The following is a 19,965-nucleotide window of genomic DNA, read 5'->3' on the forward strand; positions in this document are numbered from 1 at the left end:
TGCAAACCCTGTTGGCAATAAAGTAGTATGGCTCAAGAAAAGGAATGGCTTAAAATTATCTTCCAATCACCCAGAATCACCCAGATATCTATCAACAAAATTTCTTTTAAAAAAAGGAAAGAACTTGATTGTCAAAATTGGGTTATTCCTTTGTTGCACCATCTTACCTGCCCCATGATTACCACACCCAAGGCCTCCAGCTGGCTGGTCTGCAACTCATATGGAACCCAATTTGTGCTGGGGAGACTGAGCCAAAGCAGTGTGGAACCCACTGGCAAAGTCTGAAATGCTGCATTTCAAACACCACATATACTACATACTTGAACTTTAACTTACATTCTAGTAGCATCTTACATGTTGGATTTCTTTGTATTTAATTGCTGCTGAACCTAAACAGCTGGCTCATTAATATCATAATTAAGATTTTCAATTTCATATTTACAACTACACGGAGGAGTTCTTTTTTTTTTTTTAATTTTTATTTATTTATGATAGGAACACAGTGAGAGAGAGAGAGGCAGAGACACAGGTAGAGGGAGAAGCAGGCTCCATGCACCGGGAGCCCGACGTGGGATTCGATCCCGGATCTCCAGGATCGCGCCCTGGGCCAAAGGCAGGCGCCAAACCGCTGCGCCACCCAGGGATCCCGAGGAGTTCTTTACTGATTCTGATTTACTAATTCTATCAAGGTTCCTTTTCAACCCAAAACAGTTTTTTATTCTTAGTTCCCAAGATAACCCTTAAAAACACAGTCATTTATTAAAAACATAGCACCACTAGAAAAACAGCAATCACAATATTAAATAAAAAGAATATTATTTACAAAGGAATATAGGTTTAGGAGGTAAATCTTAGATTTTGTTTTGAAAGTCAGAAGCCAGTGCTGCCAAATTAGGAAGAAAAGTTTCTAGGATAAAAAAACCCACCTAGAGAAAAAAATTAGTGCTCTGATTTCCGAAAATTCAAGTACAGAAGAGCAAAGCCTTGTATTGAATTGTTAGAAGGCAAATTTTCTAAAAGCACAGAAGAGTGAATCATAAAACCTTTGAATGCCCTTTCCAATACTTATCAGAGCCTGCGTCCTTGAATTTGCATCACCTGATCTCCAGGCAGTGGCTATCAGGCATATGGAGGAAGGCAAACTCAATTATAAAAAAAATGAGAGAAGGAAACTGTGAAATCTAATCCAATGCCAGAGGAGCCCTTGGCAGAAAACACTGGTAACCAACATTATTAAGACAGAGCAGAAACCTTACCCATGCTGCACAAAACAAGATGGATCATTTTAACTATTTAGAAGTGCTGAGGCATCTGCTGCCTTTCTACCTAAGGCAAAACCCAAACCACACATATTCTGTGTGTGTGTGTGTGTGTGTGTGTGTGTGTATAAATTATTCATACAGCTTCCCAAGCCTAAAATAATTGTAATTTTCTATATAAAAGTGTTCTATTTTAAAAAGGAAAGAAAGCAACCTAGCTTTCTAAAATACTGAGACTATAAACCCCAATACATCTAGTCAGTCTTCCTTAGGAAGTATAGTATTTGTCCCACATCAAGTAAGAACTAGTTGTAACAAAGTTCAAGAAAATCCAAATATATATAACCCAGACAACAGATATTCATGGTGTTTAATGGGGAAAGACTGTTTAACAAACATTAAACCTTAAATAGAAGACACTTTCCAAGATTTAAAAAGGAGAAAGATAGGGGGCGCCTAGCTAGCTCAATTGGTAGAGTATGCAACTGGCTCTAGGAATTCTAAGTTCCAGCCCCACGCTGTAACAGATTCTACACTCAAACTGCTGCACAAGTCTTTAAATACTCTCTGCTCTAAAAAGAAAGACTGAAACTGGGAAATCTACAGTCTAAAACAAAGGCCTTGGGGATCCCTGGGTGGCGCAGCGGTTTGGCGCCTGGCTTTGGCCCAGGGCGCGATCCTGGAGACCCGGGATCGAATCCCATGTCGGGTTCCCAGTGCATGGAGCCTGCTTCTCCCTCTGCCTGTGTCTCTGCCTCTCTCTCTCTCTCTCTCTCTCTCTCTATCATAAATAAATAAAAAAATTAAACAAAAAATAAAAAAATAAAAAAAAATAAAACAAAGGCCTTGACTTACACCAAAAGGCTGGCAAGTGAATATACATTAATATGTTTTACATTAAAACAAAATATTTAAGTTATTATGTACCATTTCTATCAGTTGGTTCCAATTTGGATAAGAGAAAATGTTGTATCCTTTGATAATCAATTAAATCACTGAATGAGAACGTCAGAAATAACGCTCAATAACAATTATTATTCCTCATACGAATGCTCAATAACAATTATTATTCCTCATACCAATCTATGAGAAATCCATAGACACATGATGTGAATTTATTCAGATGTACTACTTAAGACCTTTAAAAATCTGAGAATGGGGCACCTGGGTGGCTCAGTGATTGAGGTCTGCCTTTGGCTCGAGTCGTGATCCTGGGGTCCTGGGACTGAGTTCCACATAGAGCTTCCTGCAGGGAACCTGCTTCTCCCTCTGCCTATGTCTTTTGTTTGTGTGTGTGTGTGTGTGTGTGTGTGTGTCTCACTCTCTCATGAATAAATTAAAAAAAAAAAAAAACACCTGAGAATGGGAGTGCCTAGCTCACTGGATAGAGCACATGACTCTAGATCTCAGGGTTGTGAGTTCAAGCACCACATTGGGTATAGAGATTACTTAGAAATAAAAGCTTTTTAAAAATGAATGAATTAATTAATGAAAAATAAGAACCTAAAAAGGAAGACATCCCTTGAGAGGATATAACGTGGCTTAAATTTGATATACAGCAAACCTTGTGATGACGACTCAACAAACTTTTACATGAGTACTCCAAATGAAGGCAAAGCTATCTATTCTCTATATGTTAGCCTTTGAAATAATTAAAACTACTAAAAATATTTCAAGGTACTGTTTTAAAACTGTAGTTGCTCTTTGAAAAATTTACCTGAGTCAAGGAAAATAGAAATAACTAAATCACTAACAAACACAAAACTGAGTATTAATGAATGTTTACCCATGTTAGAATGAAACCAAATATTCTTTCAATCACTGTGAAAATATTTTGTACTTTTGCCATTATGTTCTAACACGGCAATGTAAACAATATAAACGATAATACTCTAAAAAAAAAAAAACCCAAAACAGTAATATTCTAAACAATTTTATTATTCTAAAGAACTGAGGGAAAATTTTTTGCCACTGAATAGACATGACAAGATATTTTAATCCAAAATGATTGTCCATTGACTTTCATAATTGTAAATTTGATAGCTGAGCAACAACAGTGGCACATTGTACAAATAAGGTACTTCAAAGTACACTTCTAACACATGGTGCTCAATATACTATGAAGATTAAAATATCCTGTGCCCCATTTTTTATTGATACGGATCAATAATATATGTGGCTAAGAACCTCCTGGATTAAGTCAGTATTTGAGATTCTCCTTTTCATGAAAACAAAATCAGAAATAAACACACACACAAAACAATGACTGACTAGAACACAATAGAAATATTTTTAAATTTCTAAAGTAAGTAGTGTCTATGGATTCTATATTAAACATGTGATATATATCTTTGTAAATGGGGGGGGGATGTAGAGTATATTAAATATCCAAGTCATCAATTAACCATAGAGATTATAATGGGGGTAGAAACAATAAAGGGAAGGACATCTCTTTTCTCCCTACTCTATTTCCCATCCCTATCATAAGCCACTATTTATGGTAGATTATATAATATCCCTCAGTTGTATTTGAATGGTAAAATGATTAAAATTCACTAAATTAGAGGAAGTAAAAGACTATCTACTGTATTTAAATCAACTAGAGAATAAATGTTTACTGAACAATTACCATGTAACAAATTCACAGATAGCTATTATTATTATTATTTTTTTTACAGATAGCTATTATGGAAATATAAAGATGAATACAGCAAAACCCTTCCATTTTGAGGAACAACAAAATGTTGTAAGAACATGCTAGAAAGTGAAAGCAATTTTGGATGGGGGGAAGGAACAGACAAATATGGGAGGAAATCTTAGAATCATGGAAATGGTTTTGAAAAGCATTTAAAATAAGCCTCATAGGACCAACAAGATTTTAATGATAGGCAAAAATAATAAATCAAGCATTTTACTTTATAACAACCTTTACTATCTCCCAATTCTTCTAATTAACTATGGACAATGAAAAGAATTCTCTTTTATAAATATATGGTTCCATAATAAAGGATCTTAAAATTACTCATTGTTCAAGAAATAACAAAATTAGTTTAAGAATGGGTTAACAATTACCTAATAAAACTGGGGATACCAAAACTATTGTAATCTGGGCTATAAACATGAACCATACAGAAAACCATTCAAGTTACATCAAACATCTTAAAATCTGTTTAATGATTAAGGCCAAAAGAGGGGTGGGGAATGAAAACTTAAATTTACTTTCTGGACTCAAGGGATAATTGTAATGAACTAGCTGGCCATAGGTCAAAACTAATTCTTATGAGCTTGTAATGATTTTAAACGTATATATATTTAAAAACAAAGAGAATGTTAGAAGTCATTTACTTTTTCAGAAAATGTTGTTTTCCTATATTCAGAACAGATGAGCTATTGGCAAAAGTAATACTTTAGAAAACTGAATTCTATGATGAAGTAGTCACTTCATTCAATGAAGTAGAAATAGTTTTTTAAATAACATAAAGAATCTTATAGATTCTTTCATTTTTTTGCCAAATAGACAGGGCTTTAAAATATATTCAGCCTAAACTCTGCAATTACTCAAAATCCTTTTTCAATAAATCTTTTTCAGATTCACTGAGCATTCCCTCCCCTCAATATTTACTGAGTCAATAAACCTCCACAAATTACTTTCTGGTAAGATCATTTTATGCATAACCAGAATGATGATTTTTATTTCAATTCTATGGTAAAAATGAGAAATTAGCAATCTATATACCACCGAGCAATTCTGTTAACACCTATTCATTGTGTTGCATACCACAATGGATTTATTCAATAAAAACTAGTATTCAAATCAAATTATACTTCAAATGCACAATTTTTATTATGTGTGGCAATTGTTCTATAAAGTCATCACAAACAATAAATTAGTAAATAATGAACCAATGCTCCTAGGGAATACATAGGGCTAGGTTCCTGCAAGCCCTGATGATATCTGCAGCAACTAACCACAATATAACCTTGTTTTAGGTGTGTTTCTGTTCAAGGACACCTTATTTAATATATACTGGTGATTCATTAACACTACCTCATAGCCAACAGCATTAACTCAAGCCTGAACAAAACTGAATACATATATTTTTTTTCCTTTAGGTGAATTGCAGCCTTTTTGCATTTAGGAACACTAGACAGAGCTTCAGCACTATGGCTGGGGGCTATTTATAACTGAAATCACCAACAAAAAGCACAAAAGTGCAAAGAACATGACACTAAACAGAGCACAAGAGGACACATCTTTACAGTATGAGAGCTGAAAACAAGGCTGCAAGATTCACCTTGTGGGAAAGAGCAAATCCAAAGACTCAGATTTTTCACCATTCTGTGCATGTCCATAATGACCATGAAACTGTTGTAATGATTTTGAAATTACAAATAAATTTGAAATATCAGATATTCACATACACAGAATGTGCAAATAACAAGAACTGACAATACAAAGAAAGCCTAATTAAATAAATCTCATGGGAAATATTTTAATACTTCAATCTAGTCAATTTTACAAGGGTTTACTTACTGGTTATCAATGATGGGAAAAACTTTATGGCATTGTTTTTAAAAATTACCAAAAACAGCTCATTGAGTAGTCTATAAGTTTTCAGATAAAGATGGAAAAATGATGGCATTGTTTTTAAAAATTACCAAAAACAGCTCATTGAGTAGTCTATAAGTTTTCAGATAAAGATGGAAAAATTATTTAAAATTTACTGCCTAAAGAAATAAGATAAAATAAAATAAAATAAAATAAAATAAAATAAAATAAAATAAAATAAAATAAAATAAAATTTACTTCCTATTCTTTAAAAGTCATTAGGAGAAAAGCACTATAGAAAAATATAAAAAATTAGTTTTAAGAATATAATTTCTTTTTTTTTATTTTTATTTTTATTTTTTTTATTATTTGTTTTTTGAAAGAACATGATTTCTTAGGAACTGTTTCTAATATCTTTCAGAGGAAAATCAGATAGGTTTACCCATTACTATTATACATAGAAAAGTTCATAAGGATGAAAGTATCCTGAAGTAACAAAGCATAAGATACAAAATGTATCATATAACTTATGATACATGTTAAGCTAAAAAGGCATGAAAAGACTATCAGTGTAGACAATTAGAAATTGTCTAACATTAACAAATATATTCAAAGTACCTCAGTGAAATTAAAAATAACTGACTTAAAATTCTCTCAATTCTAATTTAAACTTTACAATAAAGTTTAATTATAATGTGTTGTATAAGTTTAACATTATAACTATGTGTGTAAAAATAATTACTATAATGTCTGTCAAGTTCGCATTTCTACTGTTTATAACAAAATTTAGATACATGTAAACATCATCTATTCACTGGTACTTGAAATTTATATTACTGAAAATGAAAACAGCAAGATACATTAATTAAGACCAGAAGAGAATTTGGTCTCAAATCAAATAAAAGCTACCAACAATTTTTCCTTTTAAATTTCAAATGATGTTCACTATAGCACGGTTTTTGGCAGCAAAAAAAACTAGAAAAATTTGTTTTTTAATAGGGGATGTATTTAAATCATGGAATAGTATACACTCTTTTAATAAGAAATGAGCTAGAATGTATGAGTATGTATATATATACATACACACATACACTGTGTGTATGTGTGCATGCATAGCCTTCAATTAAAAATGTGAAACAAGATAGAGGAGGGAGAAAAGGCAAGTCATGGAATATGATGAAAATATGATTCCTTCTTGAAAAACAAGACATATAGTTTGTTTATATATGCATGCACACTAAACTAATGAGGAAAAGACTGACATTTCATTTTTTATAATGAGCACATATATGTTTTATAAGCATACAACAGGTTCTTGACAAATGTTAGATTCCCTTATTAGAGCTATTTTAAAAATACAATAATGTGATATAAAATTCATGTTGTTTGAAAAGGATTCCTATAATCTTAATTTATTCAGGTAATTCTGTTAAATATAATTAAAAAAAACATTTCCCAATTCAAAGAATTTCAGTATGTTTTCAGTAAGTTTTCAGTAAGTATGTTCAGTAAGTTTTCCAAATTTCAGAATTTCAGTTCTCGAAATTTAACACTAACCAATCCCCCAAACTGAAATGTTTACTGATTTATAAACAAGGGTCAGCAAACTTTTTCTGTAAAGGTGAGACAGCAAATATTTTAGGTCTTGCAGACAAATGTGGTCTCTGCTACACATTATTCTTTTTGTTCTTGCCTTTGGTTTTTTTACAACTCTTTGGGAATATTAAAAACAAAATAAAACCAAAAAAAAAAACCCAGGTTATTATAATTATTATTATTCACAAAAAACAGACAGCAGGCTGGAGTTGCCTTGCTGGCCACAGCTTGTCAATCACTAATTTACAACAATAAACCAGCACCTGGACATCACATATTTTAAATATGACAAAGGTATCAAGGATCACAATACTCAGTTTTATTCTATGTTAAATAAAGTAAGGTTAAAAAAAAAAAAGAGGTAGTATTGGCGAAACTAAAATTACAAGTTGATTAATATAGTGAATTCTATTAATATGCTAAACATTAATCAAACAATGGTAAAACACAATTAATAAAATTTCATTCAAGTATTCATATTATAAAACCATGATCATGTGTGCACCTGCAAAGCACACATATCCACTTGAAAAAGTCAGCTGAAACTGAAATACTACACATCAAAGCTCAAATCCCCTTTTATAATAATTAAAACCATTTACTCATTTAAATAACCAAAACTAGTCAGTCATTTGTTTTAGATGTTATCAACCCTTGAAAATTAAGAATTGAATTCTGAGGCTGGTAGTATTACTAGAATTAATTTTTTAATTTGTAAGAGTTATAATAAAAATATTAATCAATAATCTAAAAAATTACACTTTAAAGGTTTATTACATTCTTGGAAACTTTTTAATATTTACTGTGTCAGCAACCATCACTGGAAACTTGACTATACTTTTTTCTTTGCCTAAAACATAGCTTTTACATATTTGATTTTGTCTAAGACTGAAAGATCCTTATTGTAATCTGAATGCTACTATCAAAGGAAAATTTCATTATGAATACTAAACTGGGTCAAATTGAAACTATCTCCCCACCCCACCCCCCTCAAGTAACCAAATAACCATTATAGAATAATCTTACCTAGACTGGTGGGTTTTATCAGTTCATCCAGTAAATCATAAAATGGTAATTTTTGAAGTTTTATATCCGGATGGACTGGGTGAAGAGCTGATGTAAGATGTGGGAGTTCCAGTTCATGTTTAGGTCCCAGAAGAGAAACAGGGAGTAACGGTGATGATGCAGGGTGACCATCGTAAGTGAGCTGTGGAATGGTAGATGGAGACAAAGCTGCTGGCATAGGACTTGAATGGACATTGGGGATGGACAAGTCCGCGGGCGTCATGATTTTCTGGGGGAACCTCCGCCTATAGAGTTCTTTAATTTTCATTTGCACAGCAGGACTGCAGCCAGCCTTTAGCAAATGCAGGGCTTTTGTGAGAAGTTCGTGTTTGCGTCCGTGCTTGTTTCTCCCAGCGTAGCCCAACAGTACTTGGAGTTCAGAAACTCTAAGGCTCATAACCATTTGCTTAGAGACAAAACAAAATGTAAAATGTTAGTATTCCAATAACATATTACAATTAAACAGTATAAATTACAATTAATACTTTGTTATACCCTTTCTCCTCATGGTTTGTTCAGTTACAGCCAATTCTAGTTATTTCCAACTTCAAATAAGTAACCAAGAAAATTTAATACTCATAAATTCAGTGACTTCTACCCAGGGTTATGAAAGATGTAAGAGGACATATACACCGGGTAGAACCACATCTCACCTCATTCCACCACTGTTTTGAGACAATTATCAGCTATTAATCAAGCACTTACTGAGTCTCCAGGAGAGTGTTGAGTGCTATGTGGATGGCAAAATAGAATGATGAGCCCTCAAGAATATTTGTTTTCTTGGAGGGAAAGTCTATAACTATATGTTAAACACATAAATAGCCTACCTCAAACACCAGATGCAAGCAGGATATAAATAACATACTATCACAGGGCACCTGGATGACTCGGTTGAGCGTCAATCCTCAGCTCAGGTCATGATCTCGGGGTCCTGGGATGGAACCCCACATTGGGCTTCCTGCTCAGCCGGTAGACTGCTTCTCCCTTTTTCCCTCTTCCTCTGCACCTCCCGTCCACCACCACTTCCCATGCGCACATGCTCTCTTTCTCAAGTAAATAAAATCTAAAAAAACATTGGTATTACATTCTATGCTGACCCTGAATTTGTACGACTTAAAAACTACATACCTTTTTGACCCATTATTTACCAGATATACTTGGTATTTTCATATGGGTTGACCCTTAATCTATATTATCTCCACAAGGTGTTATACCCTTCCTTCTTTACACATGAAGAAACTTTACAGTTAAGAAAGGTCAAACAACTTACCTAAGGCCACAGAGCTACTAAGTAGCAATCAGGATTCAAATCCAGATATGTATGATTCTAAAGCCCATGCTCTTTTCACTAAACCTTTAGGAAAGGTTTTAGGAAAAGGACAAAGCTGGAAACAATATTGACTCTCTCCACTGGCAAGGCCACTGCTAAAAAGTCTAGGAATTCAATCCACATGCCATAATGTAGAAGGTCGTAATAATGAAATCTATTTAACTTGTTTAACTCTTTGTTCCCAAACCTGTTTGGTCACTGTTTCTCCTTTTTCTCCAATTACTAAAAGACTACCAAAAAGAAATGCCCATGTATACAAATCCTCTCATTTTAAAGTGGAAGAAAATGGAATCCAGAGAGAAGAAAGGGTTCTTACCCAAGATCATATAGTAGTAACAGTAGGATCCTCACTTGACCACCACTGACAGGGAAGTGTTAGAGTAGAAGACACATATAAGTTTATCACGGGCTCTCTATTTCCCCAGCTGTTTTATCCCTCACCTCATACCAAATAGCAATACACAAAAGATAAAATGCCTTTCCTAATTCACTGCCACTCCTTGAGAGGCCACCCTACCTCAGCCAATCCTCTGGAAGCTCTTGAGAGAGCGCATAACAAGTAAAAAAATCAAATAGAAAACAGGGTATAAAGAGCTTTATGTACAATATAGCTAGTAATCAAACATATATGAGCCCTTCCCCTACTTTTCTGGCCTGAAAAATACTGTATTTCTTCAAATTCTAGCTTTTGTCAGCCTTAGTCTTTTAGGCCTGGCAACATGAATGACTCTTTTCTCACTACTTTTACTAGCCATTTTTCATATCTTTATTTAGCACTTGTCTTGCTTTATTACAATTTTCTATTTGCACAAGCAATTCCATGACCAGTATGAGGTCTTCTAAGTCACAAGCTAATGTCACCCTCAGCATCTAACACTAGGGCCTGACAACAGTACAAACTCATCAAATACCTAGGCAATGAATAAATAAATGAATGAAAAAAAAAACAAAATAAACAAGGCAGTCACACCAGAAGAAAGGGTGGAGTAGAATCTACAATGGTGAAGTCATATATGTAACTACAATACAAATGCAAATGAACTCCCAAACTCTTATGTCCCATATAAGGCACGCAAAGAAATACTATAGGCCTTAAAAATAAAGTCTACCCTAAATCCTACAAATGTTTCCCTTTTTTAGATATGATCAGAAATAATTACTAACTATAATGAGAGCTGGATATCAATTTCTCCCTACTCTCCAAAATGTCCTAAGAGTACAAAATAGTTCTAAAGATTTTTATGACTTATTTTAAAAGGAACTGGCACTTCAACTGAAAAGTAATAAGCAAGCATTAATAAGTAAGCTTCTGCTTTTGTAGAAATAGCAGAATTTTATGCTACTGAGATTATCGGTTAAAAAAATTTAGGTTGGGATTGGTCAAATGTACCTCATTTTTATACAGAAAGTAGTATAAATTTTAGAAAGAGAAGGATGTCTTTCTACTTCAATTGCATTCTCCTAGGTCAAACACAAACAAACCTGAAACTCAGTGATCATCACAGCCTTTTCAGTGATGACAGTTTTTGTCCTTACTCTATGGGTGTTAAGGATTTAAATGCAGCATAGATGTATTATCATCTTACTTATATGAAGAACACATTGTCAATTCACCTAAAATCTCTTGCTTGATGGCCAAAAGAAAAAATGACATAAAGTATAACTTTTTACTTATACTTTACTTTTTACCTTTTTTTACAGGATGTGTAATTAATCATAATTATGAGGCAGATACCGTCCTCATTCTACAGATAGGGAACCTGAGGCCTAGGCAAATTAAAAAATTTGTTGAATATTGTATAAATACTCCAAATGTTGTGCTCTTACACTGATACCATCATTTAGAGGAAACAAACCACATGCCTTTCAATTAGGAAAGAGAAACACCTTTTAAAAGACTAATTGATTTAACATTCAATCTCCATTTCAAGCTTCAATATTTTGGCTTTACAAAAATTGGTTCAGATAAGAAAAGAATGCATCTGGATTCAAATTAACCACTGCAGCTTAAAATCAGGTTTAGTGAAAGACGGGGTTCTATCCATTACTATTATTGGAGCAGCTGCTGCATACTCTTAAGGACTGTAATAAGCATGCAGTACTTAAAAAAAAATAAAATAAAAGGGGGCGGGAAACACAAACATCTGAAGTATCACTCAACCGAAAGGCTTCGGAGAAGCATGGAGCAATCAATTCACAATGCAAAGTGTTGACAACACAGAGGAAAACTAAACACTCACATCTAAGATGTTAAAACGTGATATACTTTAATCTGTCATGTGTTTAAAAATCTCCATTTGTTAGCACTACAACAAAATGAATATTTATAACTAAGGATAACATCAACCACTGCTACTGCTAGAAATCATTACCTCCTCAAATAGCATTCTGCTGACTCTACATCCCCAAATGATAGTTGTCAGAACCCTAGGAAATTCAGAATGTCTGAGAAATGTACATACTCTGTACAGAAAGCATTCTGTGAGGGGCATCTTTTTAAAATTATTTTTTTTAATCAAACAGACATGCACACAGTTTAAAAAGTCAAATAGTGTGAGGAGAAAACAGATGCCCTTTGCCCTATTCCCACTTTTCACATCCCTGAGGCAATCTCTTTCAAGTTTTTTTGGCAATTTCTTCTGGCATTTTTCACTATATTCTATACAGCAGGTTCTTAAATTTTTTCCTCCTAGGAAAAAATTAACCTATTATAAACAATAACTTAGGTTTAGCTCTGTGATACCTCTACCACCATGTTCCCATTATAAGTTTTGGTTGAACTAATTGTTTACATTATTACTATGGCTGTAAATAATTACAGTTGAGCCAAAGTACATTATGATTACTCTTCCTTTTCGGTGGGAACTTGGCTTTCCTTTAGTTAAAAACTGCACCATTTGTGCATTTGCTTTGTTTTCTAGGTTAACCAATTCATCTGCAAACTGATAATAAGTTTCCTTTCAACATACTCAAATACATCAGGTAAATATGTTTTCATTTCTTTCTTAAAAACATGCCTTCTGTATCCCTCCATCAAGTTCCAATTTAGACTGCTTATTCTAAACCTGGTACACAACTATTGTCATATAATTTCTCTTCAACTTATCTTGGTAATTTCCCTTTGTCTCTTCCATATTGGATCCATTTCATTGATCTCACTTTTTCCTCTTAGTTTTCTCTTTTTAGTAGAGTATTTCTTCCACTAGCTTCCTAAGAAGGAACTGAAAGCTATGGTTTATTCTTTGCATTGGCCAAAAACATATTCATTTACTCACACTTAATAATTGAGTTTGGCTCAGTATATGAATTCTAGACAGGAAAGCAGGTTCCGTCAGAATTTTAACAACCTTTCCTCATTGTCTTCTAGCTTCTGGTGTTGCTGTTAAGAAGCTTGGAATCATCCTGATTCCCAATCCTTCACAGTTGCCTATATATCCCCCTAAGGAAGCTTATAGAAGCTTCTTGGGATACCTGGATTCAGTGAAGCGAATGACTTTGGCTCCGGTCATGATCTCAGGGTCCTGGAATCCAGCCCTGTGTCATGCTCTGTGCTCTGCAGGGAGTCTGCTTCTCCTTCTCCCTCTGCTCATGCACTCCCTCTCTCTCTCTCTCTCTCTCTCTCATATAAATAAATGAAATACTTTTAAAAAGGAAAAAAGCTTCCTTCTACATGCTCTGCAATTTTGCAATGTTGCATCTTGGGGCTGGGTTTTTCCATGGGGTTTGTTTTTGCTTTCATTGTATGGATTGGTAATTACCGAGTCTTTTAAATTTAGAGATGCATGTCCTTCCATCCTGGGAGGTTTTCTTACTTCATCTTTTTTCTAGTCTCTTTCTTGTGTGCCTATTATTTAGGTACTAGCCTTCCTGGAGCAATTCTCCAATTTTCCTTTACTCTGTTTTGTTTTGTTTTGTTTTCCCCTTGCATTTTACATCTCTTGCATTTAGTGCTATTTTCTGAGAGATTTCCTCAATTTGATCTTCTAACGCTTCTATTAAAAATTTCATTCCCGGGGCAGCCTGGATGGCTCAGTAGTTTAGCACTGCCTTCGGCCCAGGGCCTGATCCTGGAGACCCAGGATCGAGTCCCACCTCAGGCTCCCTGCATGGAGCCTGCTTCTCCCTCTGCCTGTGTCTTTGCCTCTCTCTCTCTCTGTCTCTCATTAATAATAAATATCTTTAAAAAATTTTTTTTCATTCCTATGAGCTCTGTTGTTTGTTCCATGCCTTTTTTCTTTGCTTTTCCCACTATATTTTGCTCTTATTTTTCATGAATGGAGTATCTTATTTTCTCTCTGGTGATATAAATAAATAGAGTGTTTGACATTGTTATTTTCTTCTGCTGCCCACATGGTCTCTGGAACCTCTAGGTTCTTTTTCATTATCAGCTTTGGTCTGTCTTTCATGCCTGATGTTTTCCTCAAATGACAGGGGATTGCTAGCTGTACATTTTTATTTAAGAGTATAATACTAAAAACATGATCAAATGATCTGTGTGAGTGAGTAGACTCAGGTACTCCATTCTAGGTAGAGCAGGCAGGAATTTGGCTGTTTTGAGGATTCTTTCTTTCCTTTTATCTCATCACTCCTGATAGAGGAATCCTCCAATGTTCTGCTTTGGCAGTATAGGACTGGCTTCCAGTGTTCTCAGGATAATGAGGAGGAAGGAAGGGGAAGTTCTCAGGATTCAAAAAAGAAGACATTTCAACTTAATCCCCTTTTAAGATATGTAAAATTTTACACACACACACACACACACACACAGGAGCCTATGAGAACACCTATGCCAACTACAGAAGCAGGGACCACATTCTGATAAAGATAAATACCAACAATATTTAGTACTACAGACAGACTTTTTTTATAATTAAAAAAATTTCCAGTATTATTGTTTCTTTAGTTATGACCCCACATTATTAAAGGTCATACATAAATTGTGAATAAGAATTAAGTACTTCCTGTTGAGCAACATAATTACTTTCATTCACACATCCCAATGCAAGAGTTTAGAAGATTAGTTACAATAAAGCAGACTCTATATTATGAATCTTTATCTGGTATCAATTTATAACCAATAGTAAACCAAAATGAATTCTGAACACAGGCAAATTAGGCATTTAACGACATTATATTTCATTTATACTTTTGCTTTCTATCTATAACAGCAATCATCAAAAATTCTATAATTGCATAAATTAAAGCCTGTATAGTACAACAAAAATATATTATTATTTTTAAAGTCAGATGCTTCATCTAATGAAAATGACTTCTGCATCATTTCTAATCCTCTCCATTCAAAATAGTTAATAAGCAGCTATATTAGTAATCGGTCAACAATGTCCAGTTCAACCAGAAAACCTAGTTAGACAGTTTCTACTAAAGCAGCAAATCAGGATGGTTATCTCAATAATCTTGTTCAACCCAATTTCTCATTTTGTATTTATTTCTCAATATAAGATAACTGAAAAGTGACCTCGAGGGCCTATTCCTCTAGTTGATCTTCTCCATCTTCTCCTGGTCTCTATTCCATCATACCAGCTGCATTTAGTCCCACCTAATGACAAAATATGGAGATCATGCTCTCCTTTAAGCAAAATACAAGCTTAGTACTGTTAGATTGGTATAACATGGCTTTAATTTCTGACAGATCATTTAAACATCATTCCCAGTTAGGCACTACCACATTTCATGAAACATACGGATATGTCCTTCAAAAGGCTCCTTCCAGATGACAACCTGGATATTAAAAATAATAAACCTAACTCAGAACATTTTAAAATTTGAATATTTTTTCTAATAAAAAAACAAAGTTTAGAGTGTAAAATTCTAGCACATTGCCAAACTTCTTGGGCAATGGTAGGAAAAGTATGACTCTTATTTAAGTATAAGGCTGTTCTGCACACAGATGTTCAATAAATGCTTTCTGGATCAATGCACAGCTCCTAAATGAGTATGAAGAAAAAGGGAATACAGAATGAACACATAGAGAGAAGTTAGTCTTCAGAGACAGAAATGCATAATTATCATATTAATTCGATTCTCAAAACTTACTGAACACCTACAATGTACTATGTATAATATCAGTATATATAGAATTTGGATTCCAGTACCAAGTTGATCACTAATTTACTGAATCGCAATCTTTCACAAGGTACGTTTTCTCACTTCAAAAAATGAGATTAACTAGAGGTTTTCCAAGGCTCCTTTAAAATTCCAAAATTCTGTAATGTCATAACGCTATTAAATGAAATCTTTCAAAAAAAAAAAATGAAATCTTTCTTCTCATCCTTCTACTCTCCCATAGTTAAGGAAACAGAAACAATCTGTATAGTCAGTGAATCTAGGTTAGTAAGATTTTCAATCAAAATTCTGAGTGTCATTTACATGGACTGACAGAATTAAAATAATGATACATCTAATATATGTTTAATGCTTACAATATGCCAATCACATACTAATTATAGTAAACATAATTAACTTATTTAACTCTCACATGAACCCAAGAAGACAGACCATTATCATTCTCATTGCATGAACAAGAAAACTGATACTAAACCTGAAGTCAAACATTTAAATAAGTGATGGAGACAGGGCTCAAACCTGACCTGACTCCAAAGCCTAAGCTCATGAACACTAACCAACAGAAGTGTCTTATCACAAATCTCAGCCAGAACAGAATATGTGTTACACTGGGACATGGGGCATTAAATGACATAAGGAACTTAAACTATACAGAGTAAACAAGCATATTTGGGAGCAGTAAAAATGTCAAAAAAAAAATAGTGTTTAAAGCTATCCCAGTAGCTGCCTTTGGAACAGATGAAACAAAAAAGACTAAGAAATAAGATCTCTAGCTAAAATACAGAGCAACAAGAATTATTTACGTACATATAAGGCAAGAAGGAAATGTGACAGTCAACACAGAAGAGACAGGACTAAGAAATATTGCAAAGAAAAACTGCAGGTCACATGCAATATTCCAGCTACAGGTACCTCTTTTCACAATTAATACCAGACGTGATCATGAGAACAATCACCATTCACTTTTCAAATAAAATCTAGCACTTGAAAATAATAAGCAGGGCTTGAAGAAATTTTAATTTTGTCAAATTATAAAAGATTGAGGATTCTTTTCCAAACTCCCCCAACCAAAAGCAAGCAAAACACTGCAAGTGCAATTGGGAATACCATCTCATCTAATTTAAGTTTCAAACAAAAAGAGAAACTATGAAAGAAACCGTATATTCTATTTGAGAGAAAGGTAAGAAGACTAAAATGAGGAAAAGACAAGTATGAACAAAACAAAAACTGAGGGGGGAAATGCATTCTATATTAAACAAAAAGTTTTTAAATCATAGCTTTCTAAGTCCCAGAAAAGAGATTAAGGTGAAGCCCTTGAGGGAAACTATCAGGGAAACTATTTCAGAGTAACAGGTGTAACCTACTCAAAGTTACAGAGCTAGCAAGTAATGGAGCCCAACTCAAAAGTCAGATGCCAAAGTCCACACAATGCTGCAGAGTACTGACAATGACAGACACTATCAGATAACTGGAAAATGATAGTTTTTGGAAACAGGAGATTCAGAACATCAAATAAAACTTTAGAAATCTTCTAATCCAACTCTTCATCTAATAATACAGTTTTACTATAACCTCCTTAACTGATGGTCTCCCAGCCTCTGCTGAAACTCTTCTGAGACTTCACAACCTAATAATTTTAAAGCAACCTACCTTACTGAAAAGCTCTATGAATCAAAATTTTCTTTTAACTCCAACCAATGGTTCTATAAGTTTGTCCTATTGGTGTTCTACAAAGTCTATTTTTTTAAAGGTGCTAAGAGGATTATTTTCCTTCAACAGGCTTGGTTTCTAGACCTCTTCCCACCCTGATCATTGTTCTCTGGAGCATTTAGCAGTCCACTGTACTCAGAGCGATTGAAATAATCCAAGTAACAGCCTAATCTTGAATATAGCAATATTACCTCTCTTACTATGAGCACAGTATTTCTACCAATGTAACCTAATAAGGCATTTGCAGTTTAGGCTGACTGGTTTATTTTACCTGCACAAGGGGAAGGATGTGGTATGTATTATGTTTTTGTTTCAGCAATGAAGAGGAGTTGCATCCACATCACAGTTACTCATACTAAGCTTAAAGTTAACTAAAACCTTTATTCGATTTTTTTTGTTTTACGTGAACTGCTTTTACATTAAACCTCCTCATGCTTTAATACAAATTTTTTAAATCTAAAAGTAGAACTTCATATTAGGTGCTGTTAAACTTCACTTTTTTCCCAATTCATCATTCCAGCCTTTCAAAACCCCTCTGACAAACCGTCGTCTCCACCCTCTACTGCAGCATATACAGTAAATATACAGGTGTTATAAATTATTGATTTTCTGGTCTATGTCCTCCCCTATACTTTGAGCTTTTCAAAGACAAGCACTTATCTCTGTACCACCTATGTTAAATATTGTACATGACACTTGTAAGTGCCCAGGAGATGATGAACCAACTCCCTTTGATTCTGTCATCTAACATACTCTTCCCAGGGCCATCTACAAAACCAGAAATAATCATACAGGCCATTCTTCAAACCTGGGATATAACAGGGTCAAGACTACAGAGCCCTGTGGTACATCATGAGATTCCCCTTCAGATAACAATAAAGTTTAAGGTTACAAATAACATTACTCAACTACTTAGGATGCAGATGACTATTTTTCTCCAATATTCCCCAATCTTAAGGTTATTATTCAATACACTCTGTCCAGGGTGTCCAAGAAAAATAATTAAAGTTATCATATTTCAGTCCTGATTTATAGACTTGCTTTTCAGAGAAAAACAAGCTTAGAAAACATGTCCACAAATGTTCTAAAAGCCTTGGGTGGGGAGGGAAAGGGAGGAGATCGGGGTGGAAATTAAGACTCTGCCTTCTGCTCAGGTCATGATCCCAGAGTCCTGGGATCAAACCTGTGTAGGGCTTCCTGCTCAGCGAGGAGTCAGCTTCTCCCTCTCCCTCTCCCTCTGCCTCTGCCCCCATCCCCTGTTCCTGTGCTCTTTCTTCTCTCTCTGAAATAAATAAAATCTTTAAAAAAAAAAAAAAAAGCCTTGGGAATGAGATGCCTGGCTGGCTCAGCGAGAAGAGCATGTGGCTCTTGATCTTGGAGTCGAGTTCCGAGCACTATGGTGGGTGCAGAGATTACTTAAATAAACTTAAAAAAATTTTTTAAATCAAAGCCCTGGTAATGAATCCTCAAAAACTACAGGGAAATATTAAAAAGAAAAAAATAGGCTGGAGGAAAATGCTGTTCAAGTCTTACAGTGACAGCCTGCCTAAGGTTTGGGGGGTGAGGGGCAGAAAGAGATCTTACACAGGTCCCAAATCCAGTGCAGAGACTGACAAGAGGCTCAATCTCATAACCCTGAGATCATGACCTGAGGTGAAATCAAGGGTCGGACACTTAACCAACTGAGACATTCCAAAAAAAATTTTTTTAAGATTTTATTTATTCATGAGAGACACAGAAAGAGAGAGATAGAGACACAGGCAGAGGGAGAAGCAGGCTCCATGCAGGGAGCCTGACGTGGGACTCAATCCCGGGTCTCCAGGATCACACCCTGGACTGAAGGCAGCGCTAAACGGCTGAGCCACCCAGGCTGCCCAAATTTACTTATTTTAATAAAACTTGTGGGCAGCCCTGGTGGCTCAGCAGTTTGGCACTGCCTTCAGCCCATGGCCTCATCCTGGAGACTGGAATGTCGGGCTCCCTGCATGGAGCCTGCTTATCCCTCTGCCTGTGTCTCTGCATCTCTCCCTCTCTCTATGTCTCTCATGAATAAATAAAATCTTTTAAAAATAAATACATAAATAAGTAAAACTTGTAACTAAGACGTAATCTGATGGGGCTTCACAATGAAGAGCTTTAATTTGAATAACAGGATACTCTAAATCAGCATTTTCCAAACTAGGTTCATAATGTTAATGGATATTCAGAGAAATAGGCTTCTATGGCAAAACAAATTCAAGAAATTCAAGATTCTGTAATTCCCCACCATATCCTCCTTTCTCAAGTCATATTTGAACACATTAAAGGTCCCAAGAAATCCAGCAGAAATGTTCAAGCTGTATTTAACATTTTGCAAGTTTACTTAGCCATTTAAC

General features: G+C 34.7%; 1 protein-coding gene across 2 annotated transcripts in view; it reads right to left on the bottom strand.

Annotated features, from left to right (window-relative positions):
- The window catches only part of PIAS1 (protein inhibitor of activated STAT 1), a 114,711-nt gene that overhangs the window by 76,541 nt on the left and 18,205 nt on the right, over positions 1-19,965 (bottom strand). Inside the window, exons 1-2 of one of the 2 annotated variants that reach the window (XM_041746248.1) lie at positions 9,297-9,420; positions 8,431-8,875 (exon numbers count right to left, since the gene is read on the bottom strand). In XM_041746248.1, coding sequence (XP_041602182.1) covers positions 8,431-8,875; positions 9,297-9,332 — 481 coding nt within the window. In that variant the 5' untranslated portion in view covers positions 9,333-9,420. Of the gene's footprint in view, positions 1-8,430; positions 8,876-9,296; positions 9,421-19,965 lie in introns of those variants that run through there. The other variant, XM_041746249.1, reaches the window with a different exon arrangement.

This window comes from Vulpes lagopus, chromosome 2 (assembly GCF_018345385.1).
Source record: "Vulpes lagopus strain Blue_001 chromosome 2, ASM1834538v1, whole genome shotgun sequence".
Classification (NCBI taxonomy): Eukaryota; Metazoa; Chordata; class Mammalia; order Carnivora; family Canidae; genus Vulpes; species Vulpes lagopus.